The sequence below is a fragment of the Siphateles boraxobius genome, unplaced genomic scaffold (genome assembly GCF_051911475.1).
Source record: "Siphateles boraxobius isolate OS27281-9 unplaced genomic scaffold, OSU_SipBor_1 66, whole genome shotgun sequence".
NCBI classification, from domain to species: domain Eukaryota; kingdom Metazoa; phylum Chordata; class Actinopteri; order Cypriniformes; family Leuciscidae; genus Siphateles; species Siphateles boraxobius.
In genome coordinates, this window is record NW_027509193.1 from 1,805,682 (window position 1) to 1,832,500 (window position 26,819).

Here is a 26,819-nt window from a genome sequence, read left to right on the forward strand (position 1 = left end):
CTTTAAAAAGGTGGGCTGTCCTGTAGGGAGTGACGCTGTGTTGAGAGTCATTGGTTGTGTCTCTTATCCCAATAACCTTCCTATCTAGCAATTATGGGCATCAGCCAGACCTTTAGAATCATGAAAGTTGCGCTTGTATATACAATCAGGTTGATGTTCAATTATTTTTATTATACAAATAAAAATAAATTGTTGGAATGTTATGGATTTCCTAAAAAGCTGCTACGTAATGCATTAATTTAATTTGTTTCGAGCGTCTTCGTATAGGCTATTGCGCCCCAGACGGCTGTCTATGTAGGGAGCTGACTGGGTTTAAAGACACGGCCATTCTGGAGAGCGTCTCTCGCACATGGGCTTCATGAGATCTGTCGCTCAGACGAGCTGTAACGGGACGAGCTGAGGTGCTCACTAATCCGTCCGCTTTACATGTCACAATAAACCGCTCAAACTTACAGTTTCACCTTAATAACAACAGCATCAACCGCAGGCAATCATGAATATAGACGTACCTGTTATTTTGTCCGCACTTTTCTTTACGATTATTGCCATTATAGTTGCATCGACGCTCCTGGCGAAGAAACCGGCGCAAAAAAAGGATCAGAAAAAGAAACAACACGAGGAGAGATCAGAGCGGGTTACTGCGTATCAGCAGCCCAGAGAGGAGCGACCTTCCCCGGCTCCTGCTCCTTCTCCCATACAGGAGGTTATTGAAAAGAAAAGGGAAGAGCCCGTTCCAGTCGCTCCTGTTGTAGAAGCTGAAGTCATCGCGGTGCAACAAACACCTGTACAGGTGAGATGCGCGCTGTGCTGCTGTGATTCTTTTGCGTTGTATTTTATTTAGTTTATGTAAGTTTATGTAGTCTGACTCTGGAGTCTTTGGCATCGAGTAAATGACACGCCGTCTCATCAGCTAACAGAACATAACATTTATAGAACGTTCTTACCAATTTATAAATATTTGAAATGAACTTTAGCTAACGTTGTGGCAAGAATTCTCTCAAAGTTCTCTCCGTTAATAAAAAAAAAACAATCGTTCAGATCTGGTGTTTAATAATATTCTCAAAAAGTTAGCACAAAAACATAGTTTGTTCATGGAAGTCTTTATCTTAAACGTTTAGTTAGATGTTCGCCTAACGGGTTTTAAATATTTTTAAATGTTACTAGGCCTACCTACTTGTTTTACGTACAGAGAATATTGAAAAGTAACATTCCCATAATGTTTGCAAAATTACCAATTGGAATGTTCCCTTAACGTTTGCACAACCACGAAAAAAGTTTTCAGTGAACATTCAGAAATAACGTTTTTGTAACTTAATGAGAACGCTAGCAAAACTCTGTTTAGAGAAACGTTCTTAGAACAACATTGGAACGTCTTTAATGTTTTTAACATTATGAGAACATTCTAATAACGTTAATTGGGCGTTCTAAGTATAATACAGTATATTCCAAAAGTCCATTATGTTATTTGTTTATGATCAATGTTTACGTTAAACTTAAACATAATATACAGCACTTTTGGGTTGTGGTGGAATGGGAGATTTGCATCATGGAAATGCAGCCAACAAATCTCCAGCAACTGCCATCCATCCACCCATTTACCCATCCATCCATCCATCCATCTATTCACCCACCCATTTACCCATCCATCCATCCATCCATCCATCCATCCATCTATTCACCCACCCATTTACCCATCCATCCATCTATTCACCCACCCATTTACCCATCCATCCCTCCATCTATTCATCCACCCACCCATCCATCTATTCACCCATCTATGCATCACCCATCCATCTATTCACTCATCCACCCATCTATTCACCCATCCACCCACCCATCTATTCATCCACCCATCTATTCACTCATCCACCCATCCATCCATCTATTCACCCACCCATTTACCCATCCATACATCATCTATTTACCCATCCATACATCCATCTATTCACCCATCCATCCATCTATTCATCCACCCACCCATCCATCTATTCACCCATCTATTCATCACCCATCCATCTATTCACTCATCCACCCATCTATTCACCCATCCACCCACCCATCTATTCATCCACCCATCTATTCACTCATCCACCCATCCATCCATCCATCTATTCACCCACCCATTTACCCATCCATACATCATCTATTTACCCATCCATACATCCATCTATTCACCCATCCATCCATCTATTCATCCACCCATTCACCCACCCATCCATCCATCCACTCATCCATCCATCTATTCACCCATCCATCCATCCACCCATCCATCTATTCACCCATCCATCCACACACCCATCCATCCACCTATTCACTCATCCACCCATCTATTAATTCATCCACCCATCCATCCATCTATTCACCCATCCATCCACCCACCCATCCATCCATCTATTCACTCATCCACACATCTATTCATTCATCCACCCATCCATCCATCTATTCACCCATCCATCCATCCACCCACCCATCCATCCATCTATTCACTCATCCACACATCTATTCATTCATCCACCCATCCATCCATCTATTCACCCATCCATCCACCCACCCATCCATCCATCTATTCACTCATCCACCCATCTATTCATTAATCCACCCATCCATCCATCTATCCACCCATCCACCCATCCATCCATCTATTCATCCACCAATCCATCCATCTATTCACTCATCCACCCATCCATCCACCTATTCATCCACCCATCCATCCACCCATCCATCTATTTACCACTCCATCCACCCACCCATCCATTCATCAGTCCACCCACCCATCCATCCACTCACTCACTCACTCACTCACTCACTCACTCACTCACTCACTCACTCACCCATCCACCCATCCATTTCAGCGAAGTAAGCTAATTGCCTGCACAGAATATGATGGCATTATAATACAACAATATAATATGTAATGATAACATTTTGCAGTGGCTTCATAAATTAATTAAAAACATAAAAAAGCAAAGCACACCTGATGCAAATCTTTTTGTTTGGATATTTGTATTTATTGGGGCTGAGGTCCCCCTCAGTGTCTATAGTGGTTACGGCCCTGGCCTACAGTACAGAATATATCTTGTGCTTCGCCTCACTAGTCACACTTGTGGACATTGTAGAGTTCAGGAGGGTTTCATGTGAGCATGCGTTTGGTCTCGACTTAGAATGTGCCACCACAGCTGTAACCAGAGCTTTTGGACGTGGCAAACACCAGGGTCCTTCTATATATGGCTTCAAACATATATCCACTATATTTAAAAGTGTATATTGTGTAACATGCTGCTGGTGAGAGCTCAAGGAGTCTTGAGCACAGGTGTGTGTGACACACATGATCATCAGAGAATACTCTTGAGGAACTGACGTTCACGAGAACAGAGCTGTTAAAATCACCTTCAGAGCTCTAGTCCGACAAAACTGATAACATTTTGCAATGTTGACGTTTCTCTCTTTGGTGGACTACTAATACATTATTAGTTTTATACAATAACCATGTTTACATGGAGATCATTTTCCGATTAAAGCCCAAATTCTGGCTATGGGTTTATTTAAAAAAAAAAATGGATTCAATAAAGTATGTCCTCCATGCTCCGAAAATGCATTTAACCAATAGATTGAATTTTGACCTCCTGTCTGTATTTAATATCACCCACAATTGCCTTAGCCTGTTTGGTCATGCGCATGTATAAATGAATGTTTATGGATATTATGAATAATGTGTTTATATGACATACAAGCTTATGAAAGATTTCTAAAAAACATAATATTTTTATTTACTTAATCTGTTTGTGGCTGGTTCATGACATAACTGGAATATGACCAAATTCTGATTAATATTGGAATATTCTTGTTTTGATTTCAGTTCCATTTACTTCTGTTCTTATTATTGTTATTTATCATGTTTATTAAATATGGAATTTGTTCTGAATAAGAAACCTTTTTTGATTCTGTAGTCATGTCATTTCCAACCCTTTTGACATTTTTAATATTAAAGGGATTTTCAAAAATGAAAATTACCCCATAATGTACTCACCCTGAAGTCATCCTAGTGTATATGACTTTGTTCTTTCAGATGAATACAATCATAAAAAAATGTCCTGGCTCTTCCAAGTTGTATAATGGCAGTGAATGGTTGTTTCTGTTTTGAAGTCCATAAAAGTTCATCTCTCCATCATAAAAGTTCATCTCTCCATCATAAAAGTTCATCTCTCCATCATAAAAGTTAATCTCTCCATCATAAAAGTGCATCTCTCCATCATAAAAGTGCATCTCTCCATCATAAAAGTGCATCTCTCCATCATAAAAGTTAATCTCTCCATCATAAAAGTGCATCTCTCATCATAAAAGTGCATCTCTCCATCATAAAAGTTAATCTCTCCATCATAAAAGTTAATCTCTCCATCATAAAAGTGCATCTCTCCATCATAAAAGTTAATCTCTCCATCATAAAAGTTAATCTCTCATCATAAAAGTGCATCTCTCCATCATAAAAGTGCATCTCTCCATCATAAAAGTGCATCTCTCCATCATAAAAGTGCATCTCTCCATCATAAAAGTGCATCTCTCCATCATAAAAGTGCATCTCTCCATCATAAAAGTGCATCTCTCCATCATAAAAGTTAATCTCTCCATCATAAAAGTGCATCTCTCCATCATAAAAGTGCATCTCTCCATCATAAAAGTTAATCTCTCCATCATAAAAGTGCATCTCTCCATCATAAAAGTTAATCTCTCCATCATAAAAGTGCATCTCTCCATCATAAAAGTGCATCTCTCATCATAAAAGTTAATCTCTCCATCATAAAAGTTAATCTCTCCATCATAAAAGTTAATCTCTCCATCATAAAAGTGCATCTCTCCATCATAAAAGTTAATCTCTCCATCATAAAAGTTAATCTCTCCATCATAAAAGTTAATCTCTCCATCATAAAAGTGCATCTCTCCATCATAAAAGTTAATCTCTCCATCATAAAAGTGCATCTCTCCATCATAAAAGTGCATCTCTCCATCATAAAAGTGCATCTCTCCATCATAAAAGTGCATCTCTCCATCATAAAAGTTAATCTCTCCATCATAAAAGTGCATCTCTCATCATAAAAGTGCATCTCTCCATCATAAAAGTTAATCTCTCCATCATAAAAGTTAATCTCTCCATCATAAAAGTGCATCTCTCCATCATAAAAGTTAATCTCTCCATCATAAAAGTGCATCTCTCCATCATAAAAGTGCATCTCTCCATCATAAAAGTGCATCTCTCCATCATAAAAGTGCATCTCTCCATCATAAAAGTTAATCTCTCCATCATAAAAGTGCATCTCTCATCATAAAAGTGCATCTCTCCATCATAAAAGTTAATCTCTCCATCATAAAAGTTAATCTCTCCATCATAAAAGTGCATCTCTCCATCATAAAAGTTAATCTCTCCATCATAAAAGTTAATCTCACCATCATAAAAGTGCATCTCTCCATCATAAAAGTGCATCTCTCCATCATAAAAGTGCATCTCTCCATCATAAAAGTGCATCTCTCCATCATAAAAGTTAATCTCTCCATCATAAAAGTGCATCTCTCCATCATAAAAGTGCATCTCTCCATCATAAAAGTTAATCTCTCCATCATAAAAGTGCATCTCTCCATCATAAAAGTGCATCTCTCCATCATAAAAGTGCATCTCTCATCATAAAAGTTAATCTCTCCATCATAAAAGTTAATCTCTCCATCATAAAAGTTAATCTCTCCATCATAAAAGTGCATCTCTCCATCATAAAAGTTAATCTCTCCATCATAAAAGTTAATCTCTCCATCATAAAAGTTAATCTCTCCATCATAAAAGTGCATCTCTTCATCATAAAAGTTAATCTCTCCATCATAAAAGTTAATCTCTCCATCATAAAAGTGCATCTCTCCATCATAAAAGTGCATCTCTCCATCATAAAAGTGCATCTCTCATCATAAAAGTTAATCTCTCCATCATAAAAGTTAATCTCTCCATCATAAAAGTTAATCTCTCCATCATAAAAGTGCATCTCTCCATCATAAAAGTTAATCTCTCCATCATAAAAGTTAATCTCTCCATCATAAAAGTTAATCTCTCCATCATAAAAGTGCATCTCTTCATCATAAAAGTTAATCTCTCCATCATAAAAGTTAATCTCTCCATCATAAAAGTTAATCTCTCCATCATAAAAGTTAATCTCTCCATCATAAAAGTGCATCTCTCCATTATAAAAGTGCATCTCTCCATCATAAAAGTGCATCTGTCCATCATAAAAGTGCATCTCTCCATCATACAAGTGCATCTATCCTTACACAAACGCATCACTTCACTTCAAAAGGCCTTTACTAACCCCCCGGAGCCGCGTGTGGAGCACCTTTATGATGAGAGACGCACTTTTATGATGGAGAGATTAACTTTTATGATGGAGAGATTAACTTTTATGATGGAGAGATGCACTTTTATGGACTTCAAAACAAAAACAGCCATTCACTGCCATTATAAAGCTTGGAAGAGCCACTGGTAGCAGTGTGTTTGCTGTTTTCTGAGCTTCAGTCTCTTTGCTCAAACAGGCAGAGATTAAGGCTGAAGAGGAGGCAGCTGTTGAGCCGAAAAAGGAAGAGCCCGCTGTAGTCGCCCCTGTAATTGAGGAAGTTGGTGTTGTAGAGGAACAGCCTGCAGTTGAACCTGAGGTTATCCCTGTGCAAGAAACACCTGTCCAGGTAAGAGGTGTGATATGATGGACCTGTTTCAAGATGAGTGTAGATGCTGTACTATCCATTATTTATCAGTTAAAGGGACTGTTCACCCTGAAAAAAAAATCAAGGTCAGGATTTTCATTAAATAATACATTTCTTTTCCATACTCCCAGAAAACTTGGAATAGACACCACCAGTCAAAAGTTTTGGATCGGTAAGATTTTTAATGTTTTTAAAAGAAGTCTCTTCTGCTCACCAAGGCTGCATTTCTTTGATTAAAAAATATTTGAATAAGAAATATTACAATTTAAAATAACTGTTTTCTATGTGAACATATAGTAAAGTGTAATTTATTCCTGTGATCAAAGCTGAATTTTCAGCATCATTACTCCAGTCTTCAGTGTCACATGATCCTTCAGAAATCATTATAATATGCTGATTTGATCCTCAAGAAACATTATATATCAATGTTGAAAACAGTTATTTACATTTTTAATTTCAGGATTCTTTGATGAATAGAAAGTTCAAAAGAACAGCATTTATCTGAAATAGAAAGCTTTTGTAACATTGAACACTACCGTTCAAAAGTTTGGTGTCAGGAAGAAGTTTTATTTTATTTTTTGGATGAAATAAATAAAATAAATCAATATTTTATTCATCAAGGATGAATTAAATTGATCAAAAGTTACAGTAAAGACATTTATAATGTTACAAAAGATTCTATTTCAAATAAATCCGATTCTTTTGAACTTTCTATTCATCAAATAATTGTATTTGAAGAATTCAACAAAGAACTGTTTTCAACATTGATAATAATAATGAATGTTTTTTGAGCATCAAATCATCATAAAAAATGTGATTTCTGAAGGATCATGTGACAGTGAAGACTGGAGTAATGACGCTGAAAATTCAGCTTTGCAATCACAGGAATAAATTACATTTTAAAATATATTAAAATAGAAGTTATTTTAAATTGTCATAATTATTAACAATATTACTGTTTTTTGTTGTTATTTTTTTGGTTTTTATCAAATAAATGCAGCGTTGGTTAGCAGAAGAGACTTCTTTTAAAAACATTAAAAATCTTACCGATCCAAAACTTTTGAGTGGTAGTGAACATGGGATCATTCTGTGATACTTCTGCATCTTTAAAAAAAAAAAAAAAAAAAAAACCTTGATGCTGTTCTCTATTCAATGCCATTAAATAGACAAGTGTGAGCAGGACATTTATTTTTTTTATGCTCCTTTTGTATTCCATTTTTAAAAAAGGGCATACGGCATTACAACAACACCAGGCTGAGTAAATGATGACCTAATTCTCATTTTAGGGTGAACTTTCCCTTTAAGCCCCCTTTTTTCAGATATGATTTCATTTGGGTGATTGATTATAAACTTTTTTTTTCTTTTGAAATAAGACCAGTAACACATGTACTAAAGGGGTCATGAAGTGAGAAATCTAATTTTCTTTGATCTTTTGTCACATAAGAGGTCATTGTGCTATAATCAAATACCATTGCTCAGACTCAAATTAATCTTCACTACAAAAACAGCATTATTTTAAACCAAGAACATACTTTTTTTTTTCTCTTGTTCTGCTTTAGGTACTTTTTTCTCTTTTTATTTCAAACATTGTGGGAGAATAAGACAAAATTCATAACAAATAAAACAGAAGTGCTTCATATATGTAAATATTTGTATAATGTTGCTTAATAAAGCTGCAAAGTTCCACACATGAGAAACATTAGAAGTGCTGTCACACCCACTGATCCAATCCTGTCCATTCAGTACAGCAGGAGACCCTCTGGGATCCATTACACAGCGTTATGTAACGCTGCTTTTTCTGCCTCCTCTACAGTCTGGCTCAAAAACCACGAGTGATACCATTACAGGGAGAGCCAAGCCAGATTTGGTCTAGTGTGCCGTAGCCAGACTTTAGACTAACTACATTCAATCTGGTCTGCGTTGCAGCTCATTCTGGAGAGAACCAAGAACCAGCCGCCAAAAACGACATGGTGATGTTTGTTTACAAGCAAACAATTACTGTTCATTCGGGTTTATCTGAAATGGAGATGCCAAATAGGATTAGTTTTTAGGATTGACAACCCGTCTCAATGTCACGTTCACACAGCAGCTGACAGTAGCGTTTCGAATACTTACGAGAATCAAGCACAAATTCTCTTACCAGAAGCAATAGCTAAATATTAGGGTTCGGGTGTGTAGAATTAAGTTGACATGTAGTTGTAAAGTTACTTAAAGTCAGTGGAATGTCTGTTGGGGGAGCATCAAAATAAAGAGTTAGCAGATATTAAGCAGACAGTCTACTAATACTCTAATGACTGCTTGTTGGCATGTAGTTGCAAAGTTACTTAGAAGTAGTTGAATGTCTAAAGTGGGCCATTAAAATAAAGTGTTAGCAATGACTGAAGTTTTCTGTGTGAATGTAGCCATAGCAAACCAGTATTGGAGAAATAAATTCAGATAATGGTGATGCAGTAACAGTGAATGATTAAACCGAAAACACAACAGGTAGTGTGGATACTTCAACAGCCCTCACTGCGTTTGGTGCGTTTATCAGTGGATGTCTTCCATGCAGAAGCTTGGATAATATATTACTCTTTTATTGAGGCTATAAAGCATATTTACATAACCTGGTTCATCTTGAGTTTTATTTTCAACTCTGGTCAAACACACCAGGCCATAATTTTCCGAATGACAAGGAGCTTGTCTGAGACCGGTTTGCATACTTGATGTAAAGTGTGTTCTTTGACAGGGATGAGCACTGAGTCATGGGATGAACTAATCTTTAACAACCTACACTTTATGCACATATGGATTGAAGCCTTGATTAGCTGGCTCAGGTGTGTTTGGTTAGAGGTGAAACCCAAGTCTGCAGGAACGCCAATCTCTTGGGACGAGATTGAGACTGACGTGTTGATTGGTTTCTAGAGAATAAAAAAACGCTTGTGTTGTTTGTTACCCATGAGGCAGTTCTCTGATAGATGTGTGACTTTAGAAGAGCGCTGGGAGATGGATCGACTGCAACAGGACTTGCCCTGCCTCTAGATTTCTATAAATAATGTACTACTTCTTTCAAAAAGGGCGGCATATTTTATATCGTATATATCATCCATTTAAGATTAACTCGTGCTAAACTGTGTTCAATGACGTATAATGTCGGCTAGACGGTGACTTCCAAATCAGAATAAAAACTTTGTTGATGATCAAAAGTCTGTGCTACTTTGTTTCTCATTGAATTGTTTCTCTTGGACATTTCTCAAGACATTTGCCGTGGAAGGTTAAGAATGTCGTTTCATGTTGACTTTAAACTCAGGAACCCCTGAGGTCCCTCATGACCTTTGGCTCCATGACCTTTAGACATGCTGATGTGGCATAGTTCCTCCTCTGGCACTTTCCAACCTCCCTCTCTCCCTGAAGACATGAGTTAGCATCTGGAAAGAAGGGCTCGAATTTCACCATTCTTTGCACCGAGCCTTGTAGATCTATTGGTTTAGTAAGCAAATAATTGGTTCCTTAAATTAATTGAACATGGAGTTGTGTAGATTAATCATAAGCGTGTGAACCTTCATGACTGTGTACACTGTATATCTTCTGTATTTGCATAAACACATCTCGTAATCAGATGGTTTTAATGTTTTGCATCTGGACCAGTTAAAGGAAATACAAAGTAATAATTTATCCAAAATTGACAATTACTTTGTATCCAAAGTGAAGCATATGACCTAAATCCCACGTGCCCCTGGGGCTGATTAATTGCGTTCTGCCCAGTTCTTGTTCTGGCCTTTTCTCCCACAAATCCAGCTCCCAGCTCCTCAAGTTTCCTTTGTTCAGAGTGTTTTACCTTCCTTACATGGCAATGTGTGTTCAGAGGGAAAACCTCGAAGAGGAAAGCTGTACCAATCTGCTCTGAGGTGCCGCCAACAAGGACTCAACAGCGCATGTGGTCATCGGACGATTGTCCTCCAACTCGAAGCTTATTGCTGTTATTTTGTAGGGATTTCTGGGCGCATAACATGTCGAAGGTGTGAATGAGTGGCTGAACTGAAGGGTTTATTTAAAACTGAAGACGTCAGTGTTGAATTTGCAGACCACAAGCATCTGAAACAGGGCGAGCGCTCAAGAACATTCCTCAACACTTTGTTTCTGTCTCCAGGCCAGTCAGTCTCCTAACAGCAGTCTGCTGAGGAATCTGTGATTCTGCCTGCTGATTGGTCAGACTTTTCTCTGACTTTGCTGGTTTGGAATTTTAGCTTGTTACCATTAACTTCCTCTTTCAGGGATCTATGCAAACATTGTTGTGATTTATTTCCTATAGGTATTGGGTTTGCTGATATTGATGTGGTGTCATAAGACTGTCTACGGTTGTGTTGGATGTTCATTTTTCTATGTCCTCAATGATCTGTCTTTTCTTATTTTTCTTTTTTTTTTGGCCATGATATTTATAATGCTATTTTACAGGTTCCTAATTTTGTTTTGGAGTATCCTACAATGTGGTTTGCATGCATCAAAGATAAAATAGCACTTCAATTGTCGGCTAATATAGATCGCAGCATCAGCTCTTTTCTCACAGTGTCTGAAATGGTTTGACCGATAACCCAGTCTGTTGTGATTGTTCTACTCTGCTCTGATTGGTCAGATGGCTCAGTCTGTTGTGATTGGTCTACTCTGCTCTGATTGGTCAGATAACCTTGTCTGTTGTGGTCAGATGACTCAGTCTGTTGTGATTGGTCTACTCTGCTCTGATTGGTCAGATGACCGAGTCTATTGTGATTGGTCTACTCTACTCTGATTGGTCAGGTGCTCCAGTCAGTTGTGATCGCCCTACTCTGGTCCGATTGGTCAGGTGGTCCAGTCTGTTGTGATTGGTCTACTCTGCTTTGATTGGTCAGATGGTCCAGTCAGTTGTGATTGGTCAGATGACCCAGTTTGTTATGATTGGTCTACTTAGTTCTGATTGGTCAGATGACACAGTCTGTTGTGATTGGTCTACTCTACTCTGATTGGTCAGATGGTCCAGTCTGTTGTGATTGGTCTACTCTGCTCTAATTGGTCAGATTGCCCAATCTTTTGTGATTGGACTGCTTACAGCGAGTGTCGTAAACGAAAAATCTATTAACATATCTAAATTTCAGCTCTTCTTTAGCACTTAATACACAGTGATACGAATAGTAATGATGGCGTCGTTTTTATCATATCAATTTGAGCCTGAATCCTGAGTGCATGCAAATTAGATTTGCGATTGCAGTGCAGAAAACAGTATCTTCTCGACATGTCGCCTTCACAAACCAAACTCTCCCAGTCTCAGCTACAACTATAGTGTTTGAGGGTCAAAGTAGATGTTGTTCGTGGGCACCCAATGAAGACCATAGGCTGGCAGAATGCAAATTTGTTACAAACCTACGTAGGTTTAAACGGGAAGGCTGGAATTACTGACGACTCATTTCAGGCAGTTCAGAATCGCTTCTTTCTTTTGGGAGACATTGAAAACAGTATCTTCACGACATGTCGACATCACAAACCAAACTCTCCCAGTCTCAGCTACAACTATAGTGTTTGAGGGTCAAAGTAGATGTTGTTCGTGGGCACCCAATGAAGACCATAGGCTGGCAGAATGCAAATTTGTTACAAACCTACGTAGGTTTAAACGGGAAGACTGGAATTACTGACGACTCATTTCAGGCAGTTCAGAATCGCTTCTTTCTTTTGGGAGACATTGAGTCACTTTATCTGCACTTTGATCTTTGAAACTTTGCAGACCATTTACATTCACATACAGCTGTACTGTACATTACATGAAAGGTAATATCGGGAAGAGAAAAAGCATAGAGGCACATTAAATGCAATTTACGTTTTATACTAACGTATGTAATTTCATAATTACTTTTAGTGTCTTTTGAAATATGGATCTTGTCTTGAATTCAGAAAAAAAGAAAATAATCAGCACACCCACTTAAACCCTTTATTTTTCCATAATTGTGCTGTGTCATTTGATGTGTACATTCCGGAGTTGATTGTTATATTTGGCTCTATTCACATTTAATATTATTATGAAATATGATACAAAGTTTCCATCTAGCCTTCCAACTGAGCGGAAGCATTATGCAAAATTAGCTGTAAGAAACAAGGCTTTTAGAAACTCCTCAATTGAACCAACTCCTTCGCAAAATGATTCACTGTAAATGCAATGTGAATAAAGACAGATAAACCAATCATTAATCTTTTTTTATGAAAGTGTTATCTATTAAATGTTATTTGCAAATCATTAAATGGCAATCCATATGAAGTATATCATTTATGTTTTGCCTACTTTTTGTTTGTGTTCTTAGTCAGGACTTGGCTGATTTGGACAAATAGAAATACTTTATTGTCTCTGCCATTGTATTATATGCATGGTTATTAAAATGAATTAAAAATGAATTACATTATAAAACAGATCCAGTTAAAACCATATGTTAGACACCAGATCAGGTTCACCAGATCATCTCCCTCTAGCAGTGAACCATTGCAATTCCTAATCTAGTTGTCTATTAAACCTTGCATTGAATTTTACAAATATTATTGGCTCTTTGACGGATTGCTTTTGTTCCTCTTTGTTAATTTGCTTTGGATAAAAGCTTCTGCTATATGCGTAAATGTAAATTCAAACTAAACCTAGGTTCAAAACTGTATGGTTACAAAGCTTGCTGAAATCATGTGACTTGGCCAGTTCTTAGCAACATGCTAAGAGACATGAAAATGCTGTTTGTCTGGCATGTGGAGTTGCTTCCTACGTAGAGCATCCCACATATGTTATGGTTTGTTCCATTTGTACTCTGAAGTTGAAAATTCTGATTTCTCAGTTGTAACTTTTAACTGAAACGCCTCCTTAAGTCAGAGATAAGACTGGGAAACTCTGAGGACCCGCAACAACCCCGTCTTCAGAATCCAATATGGCTGCTCAGTGCATCAACTGCAGTCAAACAGTGGTGATATATTGTTTAACAGCACTTCTGTTTGTCTGTCTCAAACTCAGTGGTGCACACGATATCCAACCTCTGTGGACCTGATACTTATTATCTGTGCAAAATACTGCTTTTTTATGTTTATATTTTGAAAGAGCAAGCACAAAAAAGGTTTGCCTGGATGCATGCATCTTGGTTTTCCGAGTTTTTCTTGACATCCGACTTCCTTGGTAAATGGAACGCACCATTACTAGTGAGCTCAATATTACATGAGCCGTCTTTTCGGCCGATTAGCGCTGGAGCCATTGCTGAGACGGATCACTCTGATTGGCTGCTCAGCTTAGCAAACCAAACAAACGCTGCTTTGCTAATAGTTTATATATCCGCAGTCCTAGTTTCAGATTGTCTTTTTGAATGGCGAATACAAACTACTGCCACCTGCTGGTATGGAGAGTTGTCATGCAGGCACATAATATACTAGCCAACGTGTGTTCAAGCACAACGTGTTTTGGCCCAGACGCAGAAGCTAATAAGGAAGCTCGCTAGGTTTTTCTGAACACATCTACAGTTCCAGGCTGCATCTGAAATCACACACTCTCTTGAGTAGTTATTCATTTTGAATAAGTAATTACTCCATGACCCCTATAAAGTATGTTCTGTGTAGTATGAATGAAGTCTGGACATCCTACATTCGCCATGTTGTCATTAACATGTGACCTACCAGCAGCATCAGTTTCGTCGCTTCACTGCCATTCACAAATCCTCTCCTGTGGTCTCATGGGACAGTAAAGCGTCCATCGTATACAAACTTCAGAATCTCTCCGGAAGAAGTAGCTCATCTGAGTACTTGTCTCTTTTATGAGTATTTTGAATTCAGACATGCTACTTTTGTAACATACTGTTTTTCGCCTATTATATAGTAGGGAAGTATGCGATTTTGGATGCAGGTCTTGCCCTTTCAGCCACAAGTGGTGATGTCCCTTAACTAAACAATGGTGCAATGCAGTACAGTATGCTAGTAGGCAGACACTGACTGTACATGACGACTATGGGCCTTGTGAAACAATGAGCTTTTTGTAAGAATTCAAAGCAGGGCTGAAGGTTTTGTGGAGAATACATTTTAATACAAATGCTTTCCATCAATGAGTAATACAATGAGAGCTTATTCGAGATGCTTTGGCTCACTGCCTAAGTATTATTTGCTTGCTGGTAATATGTAAATAAGGAAGTGAAGATGATCTTTACACGAATAAATGACATTTAAAGCGGAAAAAGTGTTTATTTTTTTAATATCCTGACAATCTTGCCCATCACTGTAGCTCTCAAATCAAATTAGGCACAATTTATGCTGTCAGTCGTAACGATGCGTTTTATATATTTTGAGAGTTTATCTCAATGCTTTTTTTTGTTTTTTACTTGTCCCTGGAGTCGCTTATCTTTTACTTGTCCTTGGAGTCACTTATCTATCAAATACAAAGGCATAAAGCCTCTATAAAACCTCAGGATATGTTTGTATTGGTGATCTCTCAAACATGTATTCTCACCCTGACCTCCATACAGAAGGTCTGTGGCAACATCTACATTTTCCAGAGGATCTGAGATGACAGTTAAGCCTAAGATGACATCCTTTGCCGTCTGACATCCTCACAGGTTGTTCACGCTTTTCTAAGAGCATCAGGACTAATGGACTGTTGGCAGTCATCACCGCGAGGAAGAATCCGTCTAAAGCTGCCCTAATTCCCTTGCCGCCCTTTCATGTGTTTATGTCTCGGGACGGAGTGCTGCGGGACATTAGGTGACTTTATTTAGGTGTTGGAGGAAAAGGAAAAACATTGTGAGATGTTGATACCATATTGTAAACTGAACTCTTCTGGCTCTAAATATGTTGGAATAAAATGTGTAACCTCACATCAACTGTGTAAAGCTAATTTATCTCTAGTATCAGAATGTGTTATGCTTTTAAATACAACCATTTCTATAAAAAACAAAACTAGCTCAATTTTAAAACTGTATTGCAGTGTTTATGCATAGACTTTAAGCATTGTTTGTTGAAATTTGATTTCTGTGGTAATCAACAGCGTGTCTTTAATGCTGATGCTAGAGCTTAGCTTGAACCTGGAATGTTCCTTTCAGTGTGCCAAGTTCCTACGTTGCTTGTCAACCATAAACAGTCTACTGTTAGTCTAATGAACTATATCTTTTGGTGGATTTATTAGCTTCTTGTGGCTAATTGCTTTGGGATCCCACCACTAAAATGTGTTTTTAAAGGTGTAATTCACATACCTTATCACACTCATTAAAAATGCTATGTTGTTTTAACTCATGTTTGGGTCAAATATGGACAAACCCAACCATTCATTTAAACCAATGGTTGGGTTTGTCCCTATTTTGTGTTTTCATTGACATTTGTTAAAGCAAATAATGAAAAAAAAGTGGGTGCACCATTTTTATGAACACCTTTTACACAAAATATGGGCTAATCCAACTATTGGTTAAAAGTAACCTAGAATTTAGGTTAATTTAAACCAATGGTTGGGTTTGTCCATATTTGACCCAAAACATGGGTTGAAATAAGCCAGCACAAAATGGGTTTTCAATAAAACTTGGCTGTCTATGTCGTAAAAACGCAAACAATCTTGACTAGATACTTGACTAGAGAAAACAGAGAAAAGGGGTTGTTGTATTCCCTTTTGTTGAATAAACATAAATTTATCTGTCCAGGTTACACAGAGAAAGAGTAAACACTGTTCATTTACATATACTACCGACATTAGCAATGCAAAGCAGGTTAAAAATCTGTGAATTTGATAGTTTATTTACTGGCCTTTTGGATTTTGACTCTGCTGTGCTCGGTGCATTTTTGACTAATTTCTCTGCTCTGGAATCTGGTAGCAGACTAGATCACTTTTCAATTTGAGGTTTTACCCTCACACATCAGAAATGAGTTTGTGCGAGATGGAATGCACCATCTGCTGGTGTTCAGCGGATGCCAAAAGTTGATAAAGTTTGGTTTCAGGGAGGGAATAGAGTTGTTATTCTGGTAGCAGGTGTCTTGTCATGTTTAGCCGTTCATTATTTTCATTTGGTGGACAATAAAATACACAAAAACAACCCTTCAGATTTGAATTGGAGGAACCAGAGCAAAATCTGTTGGCCATAATACCAGAGACTTGGCAACTGAACACTCATTTCACCCTAGCAACTGCAGAATACCTTGGCATGGCAACCATTCAGAAAACCATAGCAACTGCATGGAAACACTAACACCTCAGAATACCTTAGTAAATGCATAGCAACACCCTGGAAACAACTCAAAACACACTAGTAATTGTGCAGCAGCACTATCAACCACTCAAAACACCCTATAATTGTTCCGCTGCACTAATAATCACTCAAAATTCATCAATACATAGCAAAACCCTGGCAACCACTCAGAACGCCCTATCAACTGTTCAGCAGCACTATCAACCACTCAAAATACCTTAATGCATAGCAACACCCTGGCAACCACTCAGAACACCCTATAGTTGTTCAGCAACCCTAATAAGCACTCAAAATTCCTCAATGCATAGCAACACCCTGGCAACCACCTAGAACACCCTATCAACTGTTCAGCAGCACTAATAATCACTCAAAATACCTTAATGCATAGCAACACCCTGGCAACCACTCAGAACACCCTTGCAACAGCATGGTTTTGCTTGAATACCTTAACTCGGAATATCTTAACAATGCATAGCAACACTTTGACAACCACTCAGAATACCCTAGTAACTGAATAGCAACACTAATGACAACTCAGAATATTTTTGCAATTGCATAGCAACGCCTTTGCAACCACTCAGAGCACCCTAGCAACAACATTGCAACCCAAGAGCATTGCATAATTCAGAATGCTTCAGCAAATTTACAGCAAGGCCTAGGCAACCACCCAAAAAAACTAAACATCAGGAATGCAAGTTTTGAATGGGAAAACGCTACTAATTTTTTTCTTTAGGAAATGCGGCTCTGTTAGTATTACTTTCATTCTTCTTGTCATTCCCTTTCACCAGCTTGTTGTTGACATTCTGAATCACCTAATCTAATAATGGCACAAATCTACAGTTAATCCTAAATTTAACCTCTCTGGATAACCTTAATCCCTACAGACTCCAATTCAATCCAGTATCTACTTTGCTCTTGAATGGTGTAAAGTGGTGCTGCGGCACGATTAAGGCCATGTTACTGAGTGGTAGTATTAGTATGGGTTTCAAATCCTTAGTAAGTTTGATTAACAATAGTAGGTGTGTGCCTCGCCGTTGCTAGTTGGGAGAAAATTGGGACTGAGTAAAGTCTACGATTTCTACCAATGGGGCCAAATGAAATGTTAGTTGCCCCAGAGAAACTAGCGATGCCACTGTGTTCTGTGACATGCTGTATGTCCACACTTGAGAATTTTAGCAGCCTTGAATGTTCACTTATTAAAAAGGTATGCTTCGATTTATGCTTTCAGCCACATTTCAGCAACATGTATTATGATTAAACCTGAAAAGTGCAGAAAATACAAAAATATAAAACTTAGGTCTGGCTACCAAAAGGATTGATAAACGAATATTTCCAGAGCTCACTTGTATTGCATATGAACTCTATCACTCCATTCTTTCTGCACTCAAATCTCCAATCCCTGTGAATGGTCAAGAAGTCACTTGGTCACTTGGAAGGCTTGGGCACAGCTGTTTCTTGCTGGGTTAGTGTGCATGTAAGTTGTTGAGTTAAGAGCATTCATGACAGTGCTGTGTGTTTGGACAAGCGTTGTCCCCTTGTCATGGACAGCAGGTGCATGTTAAGTCAGAAGCGACTGCAGATGACAGCTGTCACACAGATACTCTATTCCTCAGCTCTGCAGAATGTGCTGTTGGCTACAGAGAGATCAATGTTTGAATTCAGTGGCTTCAAAGTATTGTATCCAATGTATGGATGGGATGTTTATAACTTGCATGTTGTCGTGTTTAAAAATATATATATATATTTCTGCTAACATGAACAGACAAGCTAATCCTGAGCTTTTTAGATCTTCCAGATTATAAACAAACATGATTTTTTTCTACATAGAAACTCAGATTTTTTAAATATTTGTTTTTGTTAATTTTGTTTGGAGGTCTAGTTTAGTTTTGTTTGTGGTTTGGCTATCTTTTGGGTTATTTTTTTTGGGAGGGGTGTTTTTTTTATTAATTTTTTTTATTTGTGTTTTTGGTTTTATTCGTTTTGTTTGGTTTTTTGTTTTGCTTTTTATTTGTTTTATTCCATTTGTTTGGGGGTTTAGTTATGTGACCCTGGACCACAAAACCAGTTACATGGGTCAATTTTCTGAAATTGAGATATATACATCATCTGAAAGCTGAATACATAAGCTTTCCATTTATGTATGGTTTGTTAGGATATGACATACATTTGGCTGAGATACAACTATTTGAAAATCTGGAATTTTTAGTTTTAATTCCATTTGTTTGGGGTTTAGTTATGTTTTGTGGTTTGTTTGGCTTTGTAGGGTTTTGTTTTGAATACTTTTAATTTAAGGTTCAGTTTTGTTTCGGGGTTTGTTTTGCCTGCTTTTGGGGGGTTTGTTTTGTTTGGGGTTTTGTTTTGATTCCTTTTTAGTTTTGTTTGGGGTTTCGTTTGTTTGGTTGAGGATATTGTTTAGTTTAGTGTGGTTGGTTTGGTGTCATTCATTTTTATATACTATATATATATATATATATATATATATATATATATATATATTTATATATATATATATATATATACTGCCCTACAAAGGCAAAAGACCTTAACTCACCAGAGTGTGAAACTGAGAAAAATGAGTTTAAAGTTTTTTTGTTGTCCAGCCAATTGTATGATAGGTAGGACACTGAAAATTTGCTAAGTAGTTGTCATAATGAATATATTTATCTACATTAAAAAAAACAATAGCTCAAACTTTACATTTGACCTTTATTCGGAAGTTACTGTATTCTGCCTTTGCATTATCTGCAAAACAATCATGGGTCATACAAAGGTAAAATACCTTAACTTCTAATTTTTTGACCATTTTGACTTTTATCACTCTATACAAACATTTCTATGATAACAATGATAGCCTTAAAATAACATTTAGTGAGTTCTGTCTAGTAGCCTTAGGCTTAATATTACATCAATAGAATATTAAAAATTAAAAAATAAAATGAAGGCTATTATCTGTACTGGATGATTTTAAAACTTTATCGTTGTACTTAATTTAAGTAAAATAACATTTTAAGAGGTAGGAAAGTAATCTGTTTAACCGGGACAATTTCATAGTGGTTGGTGTAAACCGGACGATGTGCGACACTTCAAATTGAATGTCAACCTCCGGACAACTTTGCACTTTAGGCTAACCAGCCAGACCATGTTTAAAATAAAAAGGTAAGCTGCGATCTAAGTTATATTTGCTGGGTTGGTTTGTGTGCGTGGTTATGTTTTCTCCTCGCCAGGGGAGGTTTGTCGTGAGCGTATTGTGAGGCGTCCCCAACCCACTCGCGTTGTTTTCTGTCAGTGAGTGTCGGATTGGCAGGCAGCTAGCCAGCTTGTATGGCACGAGAAAACTTGTAACGTTAGGCCTACTACTAGTACTAGTACTACTAGTTAATACAGTATCCAGGCTTTGATTTATGGTGTTTTACAGCTGGCACACCATCATGTAGGCTATTTGTGGATCAGGAACAGTTGTGTTTCGTGTGTCAAGTAACGTTACGTTAGCCTTGTTTAGCCCAAGTTTGCATCGCTAGCTAGCTAACTAGGCTACCAGTATCCTAGCTGAATTAAAATCTAAAGTAGAATTTTTTTTTCTTCATGTAATGTTATCCATATCATCCATATTGATCTTCGTGTTTGCGTTTTAAAGCCATCTCTACCATAGTTTTCTTGCGAGAATAGGAAATTCTTAATGCTAGATAGAAAACAACCACTACAACAATTTTATTTTCACTTTATTTAATGCGTGTTGCAAAAGAGCTTCAATTACATATAGGCATAACACCGTAACTTCAGCGCGGCAAACGCGTTGCTGGTGGGTAAAAATAAGGCAGAGAGCCTTAATTCCACTGTAACTTATAATAACAGCGTTCTAAAGTGTAGCGGTACAAAGCAAAAAGACTGTAACTGATGTTAGGGTCTTCTGCCTTTGCTTTCCCTCTGCTTTTGGAAGTTATGGCAAAAACATCATCTTATTTTTAGCAGAAAACAACTAAATTGACGCAAGATATTTGTCCACATGATAAAACTGATCTCGATTGTTCCAAATATGGCAATAACTCAGTTTGACCAAAATTGAAGTTAAGGTCTTTTGCCTTTGCACGGCAGTATATATATATATATATATATATATATATATATATATATATATATATATATATATATATATATATATTTTTATATATATATATATATATATATATATTTATTATTTATATTATTATTATTTCTGCTTACATGAAGTAACTTCATGAAGTGTTGCATTAGAAGAAAAAGCTAATCACGAGTGTCCCACATAATAAACATTATTTTTCTACATAGAAAGAATCCAAGGATTATTTTCTCCGAAAGAAAACCCCCATTTCATTACACTAAATAATGAATGAACATACCTTATTGGGCTGCACGACTAATCGGAATTGACCTGAAATCAGGCTTAAACTATTTGGTCTATCGCGATTATGAAATCGCAAAGGCTGCATTTATTTTTTATGCGCAGCTTGTCAGTGACGTACGGCTCTGTGATCAGCAGTAAACGCTGCTCCATCTGAAAAGCACTGCGAGTCGCTTATAACGTGCATTTGAAAAAATAATTTCCAAACCTCTTGTCCAACAAAAGACAACTTTTAATAATATGCATTGAAGTATAAATGTACGTTATTATCATGAAAATACCCAAGAAGGCCTGAAGAACTCAGATAAATCATATATTGTCGTAGTCGTGTGTGCTAGTCATGTTTAATCAATCAAAGCGTTTCAATCTTCTGTTTGTTGAGCTGTAGCTAGTATGATGCCCATAGAGATTTCCTGTGATGATGTGCATTATCGTACTTCTGCGGTGGGGAATATTTGGCGTGTCTGTGTGAGAGCGCCCTCTGGCTTTCAGGAGCAGCATTTACTGCTGATCACAGAGCCGTACTTCCCTGACAAACTGCTCATAAAAAATCGCAGCCTTGGCAAAATCATGTCCGGTTTAATTGTGATTAATAGTGCAGCCCTAATACCATAAATGTACTGCATTATCAGCTGTGTTTGACACTGATGCATATAAATGAGATAAAATGACTATTATTCTATTGCTCTACCTCTGATTTCTACAGGCAGCTCCAGAGCCTGAGGCTGTATCTAAAGCAGTCGTCGAATCCGCACCTGTGGAAGAGCCAGTGCCTGAGCAGGTTCCCACCAAGTCTACAGAATCAGTGCCTGCACCAGTAAAGGAGTCTGTCCCAGAACCAGTGCCTGAAACGGTCCCAGAGGTGGCCGTCCCTGAAGCAGCATCTGAACCCGTCCCAGAACCAATATCAGTGCCTGTCCCAGAAAAACCGTCTGCTCTCAGTTCAAAACCTGTTTCTGTGCCAACCCCTAAACCAGCGCCTGTGCCCGTCCCAGAGCCAGCATCCGCACCCGCCCCTGAAGCAGCGTCCGTGCCCGTCCCTGAGAGCTCACCAGCGGCCCAATCCCTTCCAGAGGTCCTAGAGAATAATGGTATGATGCATCAGTACTCTTAGGGTGTGTTCACACTTTGTTTCTCTTGGATCTTTTGTTCAAAAAAGAAAATTATACATTTAGTCCTGGTTCGCTCAAGGTGTCATTTTTAACACCAAACCTAAAGACACAAAACAAATTAAACTGCTTTTATATTTAGCGAGGGGACAAAACCATGCTATGCTCTGGGCTGAATGTGGTCACATCTTATTACATCACCTCCTGTTTTTGTTTCATTTAGATGGCTTTGGTCCGTGTTGCATTCAGATTTCAGTCGGCCCTTTTCTGCTAGTTTGATGCGAGCATTCACCCTTAATCTCAACTAGATCAAGTTTGTGTTCGTTTTTGCTTCGGTTTTAGATACAATAATGTTTTCTAACAATCCCACCATCTTGCAAGAACAGGAAACCCTGTAAAGTATGCTGGGTAACACTTGATTCTACTGTGTCCTTGTAACATGTTGCATGAACTTGCTAGCGGAATAACAGTAAGTTATACACAACCTTATACCAAACCAGAATCCTTATTAATATTACTTGCATGTCTTATTACACAGTAACAAGAACACCTTCAATAAAGTGTAATCGAATGTTGCTGACAAATCTCACTAATTCTGTGATTCTCACTGATTTTTTTTGGTCACTAGTAGATATTTTATGTTGGGACGTCATTGCTGGACTGCATAAGCTACAGCTTTTGAAAACACTATGATAAGGTTTAATTTGTTAACTCTAGTGAACTACAGGGGCTTTCACACCAGAACAACATTTTCATAGTTCCTGTAGCTATAGTTTTATTAGTTAGTTAGTTTAGTTTGAGGTTAGTATTGGGGTTTTGTTTTTGATTGGTTTTGTTTGGGGGTTTTGTTTTGTTTGAGGTTAATTTGTTTTTTTTGTTTTGTTATTTTTGTTACCAAAAATCTGATCACAAATGAGATGCGTCAGAGGAAAATTTAATAAAATAAGATGTAAGAATATGTGAAAATAAGATTCTATTTTGACAAGGAGCCATTTCCTCTAAGAAATTTATATTCTGGAGGGGAAAGCATTTATATTTATCCAGGTTTTCATTTTCCTCTTGTCATGTCTGGCCGTGAGCAGCATGTTTTATTATACTCTGTGAGAGCGAGTGTTTTCAGAGCAGGGCTGTGAGTGCTGGCAGAGATAAACACTCATGGGGCGACCCACTCAAACACACTGTCTCTTTGTGCTCTGTGGCTGTAAATTGACGCCAATGTGTAAATGGGTCCCGGTCACACACTTGCTTTGTTCTCCCAGCGGTACATTGGCCTCTAGGTTGCGGATTCTGCTGTGTTTACATCCAGACATCAGTGGGTATGTTCAGATATAACCCTAGTTCGCAAAGGAGCAGTGTTTGCAGTGCCAAAACATGTCAGTTTATAAATTATAACCGCAACAGACCCAGTTTCAGCAGCAGATACTGCAGATATGAGATGCGTGTGAAACAGGCTTCAGCCGTCAACAGCACGTGCAGAACAACCTTTATCCTCGAATTAATATAAAGACTTCCTTGCTGCCAGCGCCAATAACTTGACAGGCCTGCAAGTGGATTAGGCTGGAAGGTTGATAATCTGGGTTAGGAGCCGGACACGGGAAGGGTAGAAACTCTTACGTGAAACTGTCTTGTTTAACACCTGGCATTTGCACACAGATTAAGTGTGGTCCTCTCTGTAGCTCACTTAGACAGGAGTCAGAGGCGTCTTTATGCTTTGAGTCAGTAAGGTTACGATGTTAAGGGGACCTATTCTGCTTTTTTTCCCCGTGTTCAACTTTTAGTGTGTAATGTTGCTGTTTGAGCATGAAAACAGCATGAGTTCTGTTATTCTCTATATCAGCGCTGTTTCTGAACTCCCTGAAACGCCTCCATTGTCTGTTCTCCAGACTAACACTTGAGAGCAGTAGCACCGGTGCCACTAACTTGTTAATTTAATCATAAAATGACTACTGTTTTGCATTAATGAGTGCAGTTACCAATAATATTGCATGTTTGTTAATTGGATATTTAACAGTATGAAGCACTGAGCTTGAAATGAGATTAAATCAAATTAACTTTTATTAACTACAGTAACATGCAAAAACGTTTTTTTTTTTCATAGGGAAGTTAAATATTCTAGTCTTATTAAATGTACCATTGATCTGCTATAGTATCATACTGAACTGGGTTGCGTTTCCCGTACAACAACGTAACTTGCTGCTTAACTACCATAATACGATGCATCATTGAAGAAATCAACTCGCTAGTCACGACTGTTTCCCGAAACCGTATTGTCGCAAAATTAGTCGTTCAACCACGTCGGTTTATGACGTCAGTGGTGGAGTAATAACTTATTTTAATGAAACTCTTTGAGATCGAATTAACACTAGATGTTTTGCTATAAATTACGGACATCGGATCGGTGGACTATTTAATTTTTTTTCTCAGTTATTTTGCTTTATTTACAGATTCAATTATGGGCTCATTCTTACGTACATGCGCACTCTTCAAAAACAACACTTTAAATCTCTTGACAACCTAAAAGATGTAAATTACATTTGTATGTATTCAAAATAAAAGATATAGATTGTCTGAATGTCAGCTTGTTTATATGGCTCAAGATAAAGATTTATTAAGTCCTCATGTCATGCAAACAAGAAACTGAGTTTAACCGCAGGTCGAGATCTGTCGTTACAACCACACAACTTTACGATGCTGTTTGCGAATGTGCATTAGAACTATGTTTTCGGGAAACGCAGACTTGTGGAAACGCACTTCTGACCGACAGCTTTAGTGATTATAAAATGAGCGCTCTTTACTTGCTTTGTGTAATTTAGTCACAATTTGAAGAAAAGTTTTAGTTATATTTCACAATATACTGTTTTTGCTGTATTTTTGTTCAGTTAAAAGCAGCCTTCTTTATAGAAAATAAAAATCCTCTAGAGGAAAAGGAGCATCACTCACTTTTAGTTTTCTCCTCTTATTTTGTGAATGTTACATTTGAATGTTAAATGTGCTGTCCTCTCCTTTAGATGTGGCAGATGAGGGCGAGACCGGTAACAAGAAGACCGCCAAGTTTGAGAAGAGAATGACCAATGAAGAGATGGAAGAGGAGCAAAGGTCAGTATTTCTCTTCTCCCTCAATACATCCACAGAAACAACATCATCTCATAGTAACACACAGCAGTAAAACCAACATTCACTCTTTTGTGCTTCATATATATCTAGAAATGCTTGAATCAAACAACATTCGTGTAGTGTGTATGTGAAGCATCCTCTCTGAAGTATGCAGAATGACACTTTTTAGTCAGAATGACTCTGCAGTGTTGAATTATTCGGGTGTTTATGAATATGCAACCTCCGTGTGCATATTTTAGAGGACTACAGGAGGGGACTACAGTAGAGGATTACAGTAGAGGACTACAGTAGAGGACTACAGTAGAGGATTACAGTAGAGGACTACGGGAGAGGACTACGGGAGAGGACTACGGGAGAGGACTACAGTAGAGGACTACAGTAGAGGACTACAGGTAGAGGACTACAGTAGAGGACTACGGAAGAGGACTACGGGAGAGGACTACGGGAGAGGACTACGTGAGAGGACTACAGTAGAGGACTACAGTAGATGACTACAGTAGAGGACTACAGTAGAGGACTACAGGTAGAGGACTACAGGTAGAGGACTACGGGAGAGGACTACGGGAGAGGACTACGGGAGAGGACTACGGGAGAGGACTACGGGAGAGGACTACGGGAGAGGACTACAGGTAGAGGACTACAGGTAGAGGACTACAGGTAGAGGACCACGGGAGAGGACCACGGGAGAGGACTACGGGAGAGGACTACGGGAGAGGACTACGGGAGAGGACTACAGTAGAGGACTACAGTAGATGACTACAGGTAGAGGACTACAGGTAGAGGACTACAGGTAGAGGACTACAGTAGAGGACTACGGAAGAGGACTACGGGAGAGGACTACGGGAGAGGACTACGGGAGAGGACTACAGTAGAGGACTACAGTAGATGACTACAGTAGAGGACTACAGTAGAGGACTACAGGTAGAGGACTACAGGTAGAGGACTACGGGAGAGGACTACGGGAGAGGACTACGGGAGAGGACTACGGGAGAGGACTACGGGAGAGGACTACGGGAGAGGACTACGGGAGAGGACTACAGGTAGAGGACTACAGGTAGAGGACCACGGGAGAGGACCACGGGAGAGGACCACGGGAGAGGACCACGGTAGAGGACCACGGTAGAGGACCACGGGAGAGGACCACGGGAGAGGACCACGGGAGAGGACCACTGTGGAGGACCACGGTAGAGGACCACGGGAGAGGACCACGGGAGAGGACCACGGGAGAGGACCACGGGAGAGGACCACAGTGGAGGAGCACAGTGGAGGAGCACAGGAGAGGAGCACAGTAGAGGAGCACAGTGGAGG

General features: G+C 38.5%; 1 protein-coding gene across 5 annotated transcripts in view; it reads left to right on the forward strand.

Moving 5' to 3' along the window:
• The first annotated feature begins 325 nt into the window (after positions 1–325).
• The window catches only part of LOC143721331 (uncharacterized), a 40,276-nt gene continuing 13,782 nt past the window's right edge, over positions 326–26,819 (forward strand). For 3 of the 5 annotated variants that reach the window (XR_013196715.1, XM_077211620.1, XM_077211619.1), the window contains exons 1-4: positions 334–790; positions 6,562–6,711; positions 21,995–22,379; positions 25,406–25,493. Coding sequence is in view for 4 of the 5 variants with exons in the window: in XM_077211620.1 (XP_077067735.1) it covers positions 494–790; positions 6,562–6,711; positions 21,995–22,379; positions 25,406–25,493 (920 nt within the window). In the remaining variant the exon portion in view is untranslated. Of the gene's footprint in view, positions 791–6,561; positions 6,712–21,994; positions 22,380–25,405; positions 25,494–26,819 lie in introns of all 5 variants that reach the window. The other 2 variants (XM_077211618.1, XM_077211621.1) reach the window with 2 other exon arrangements.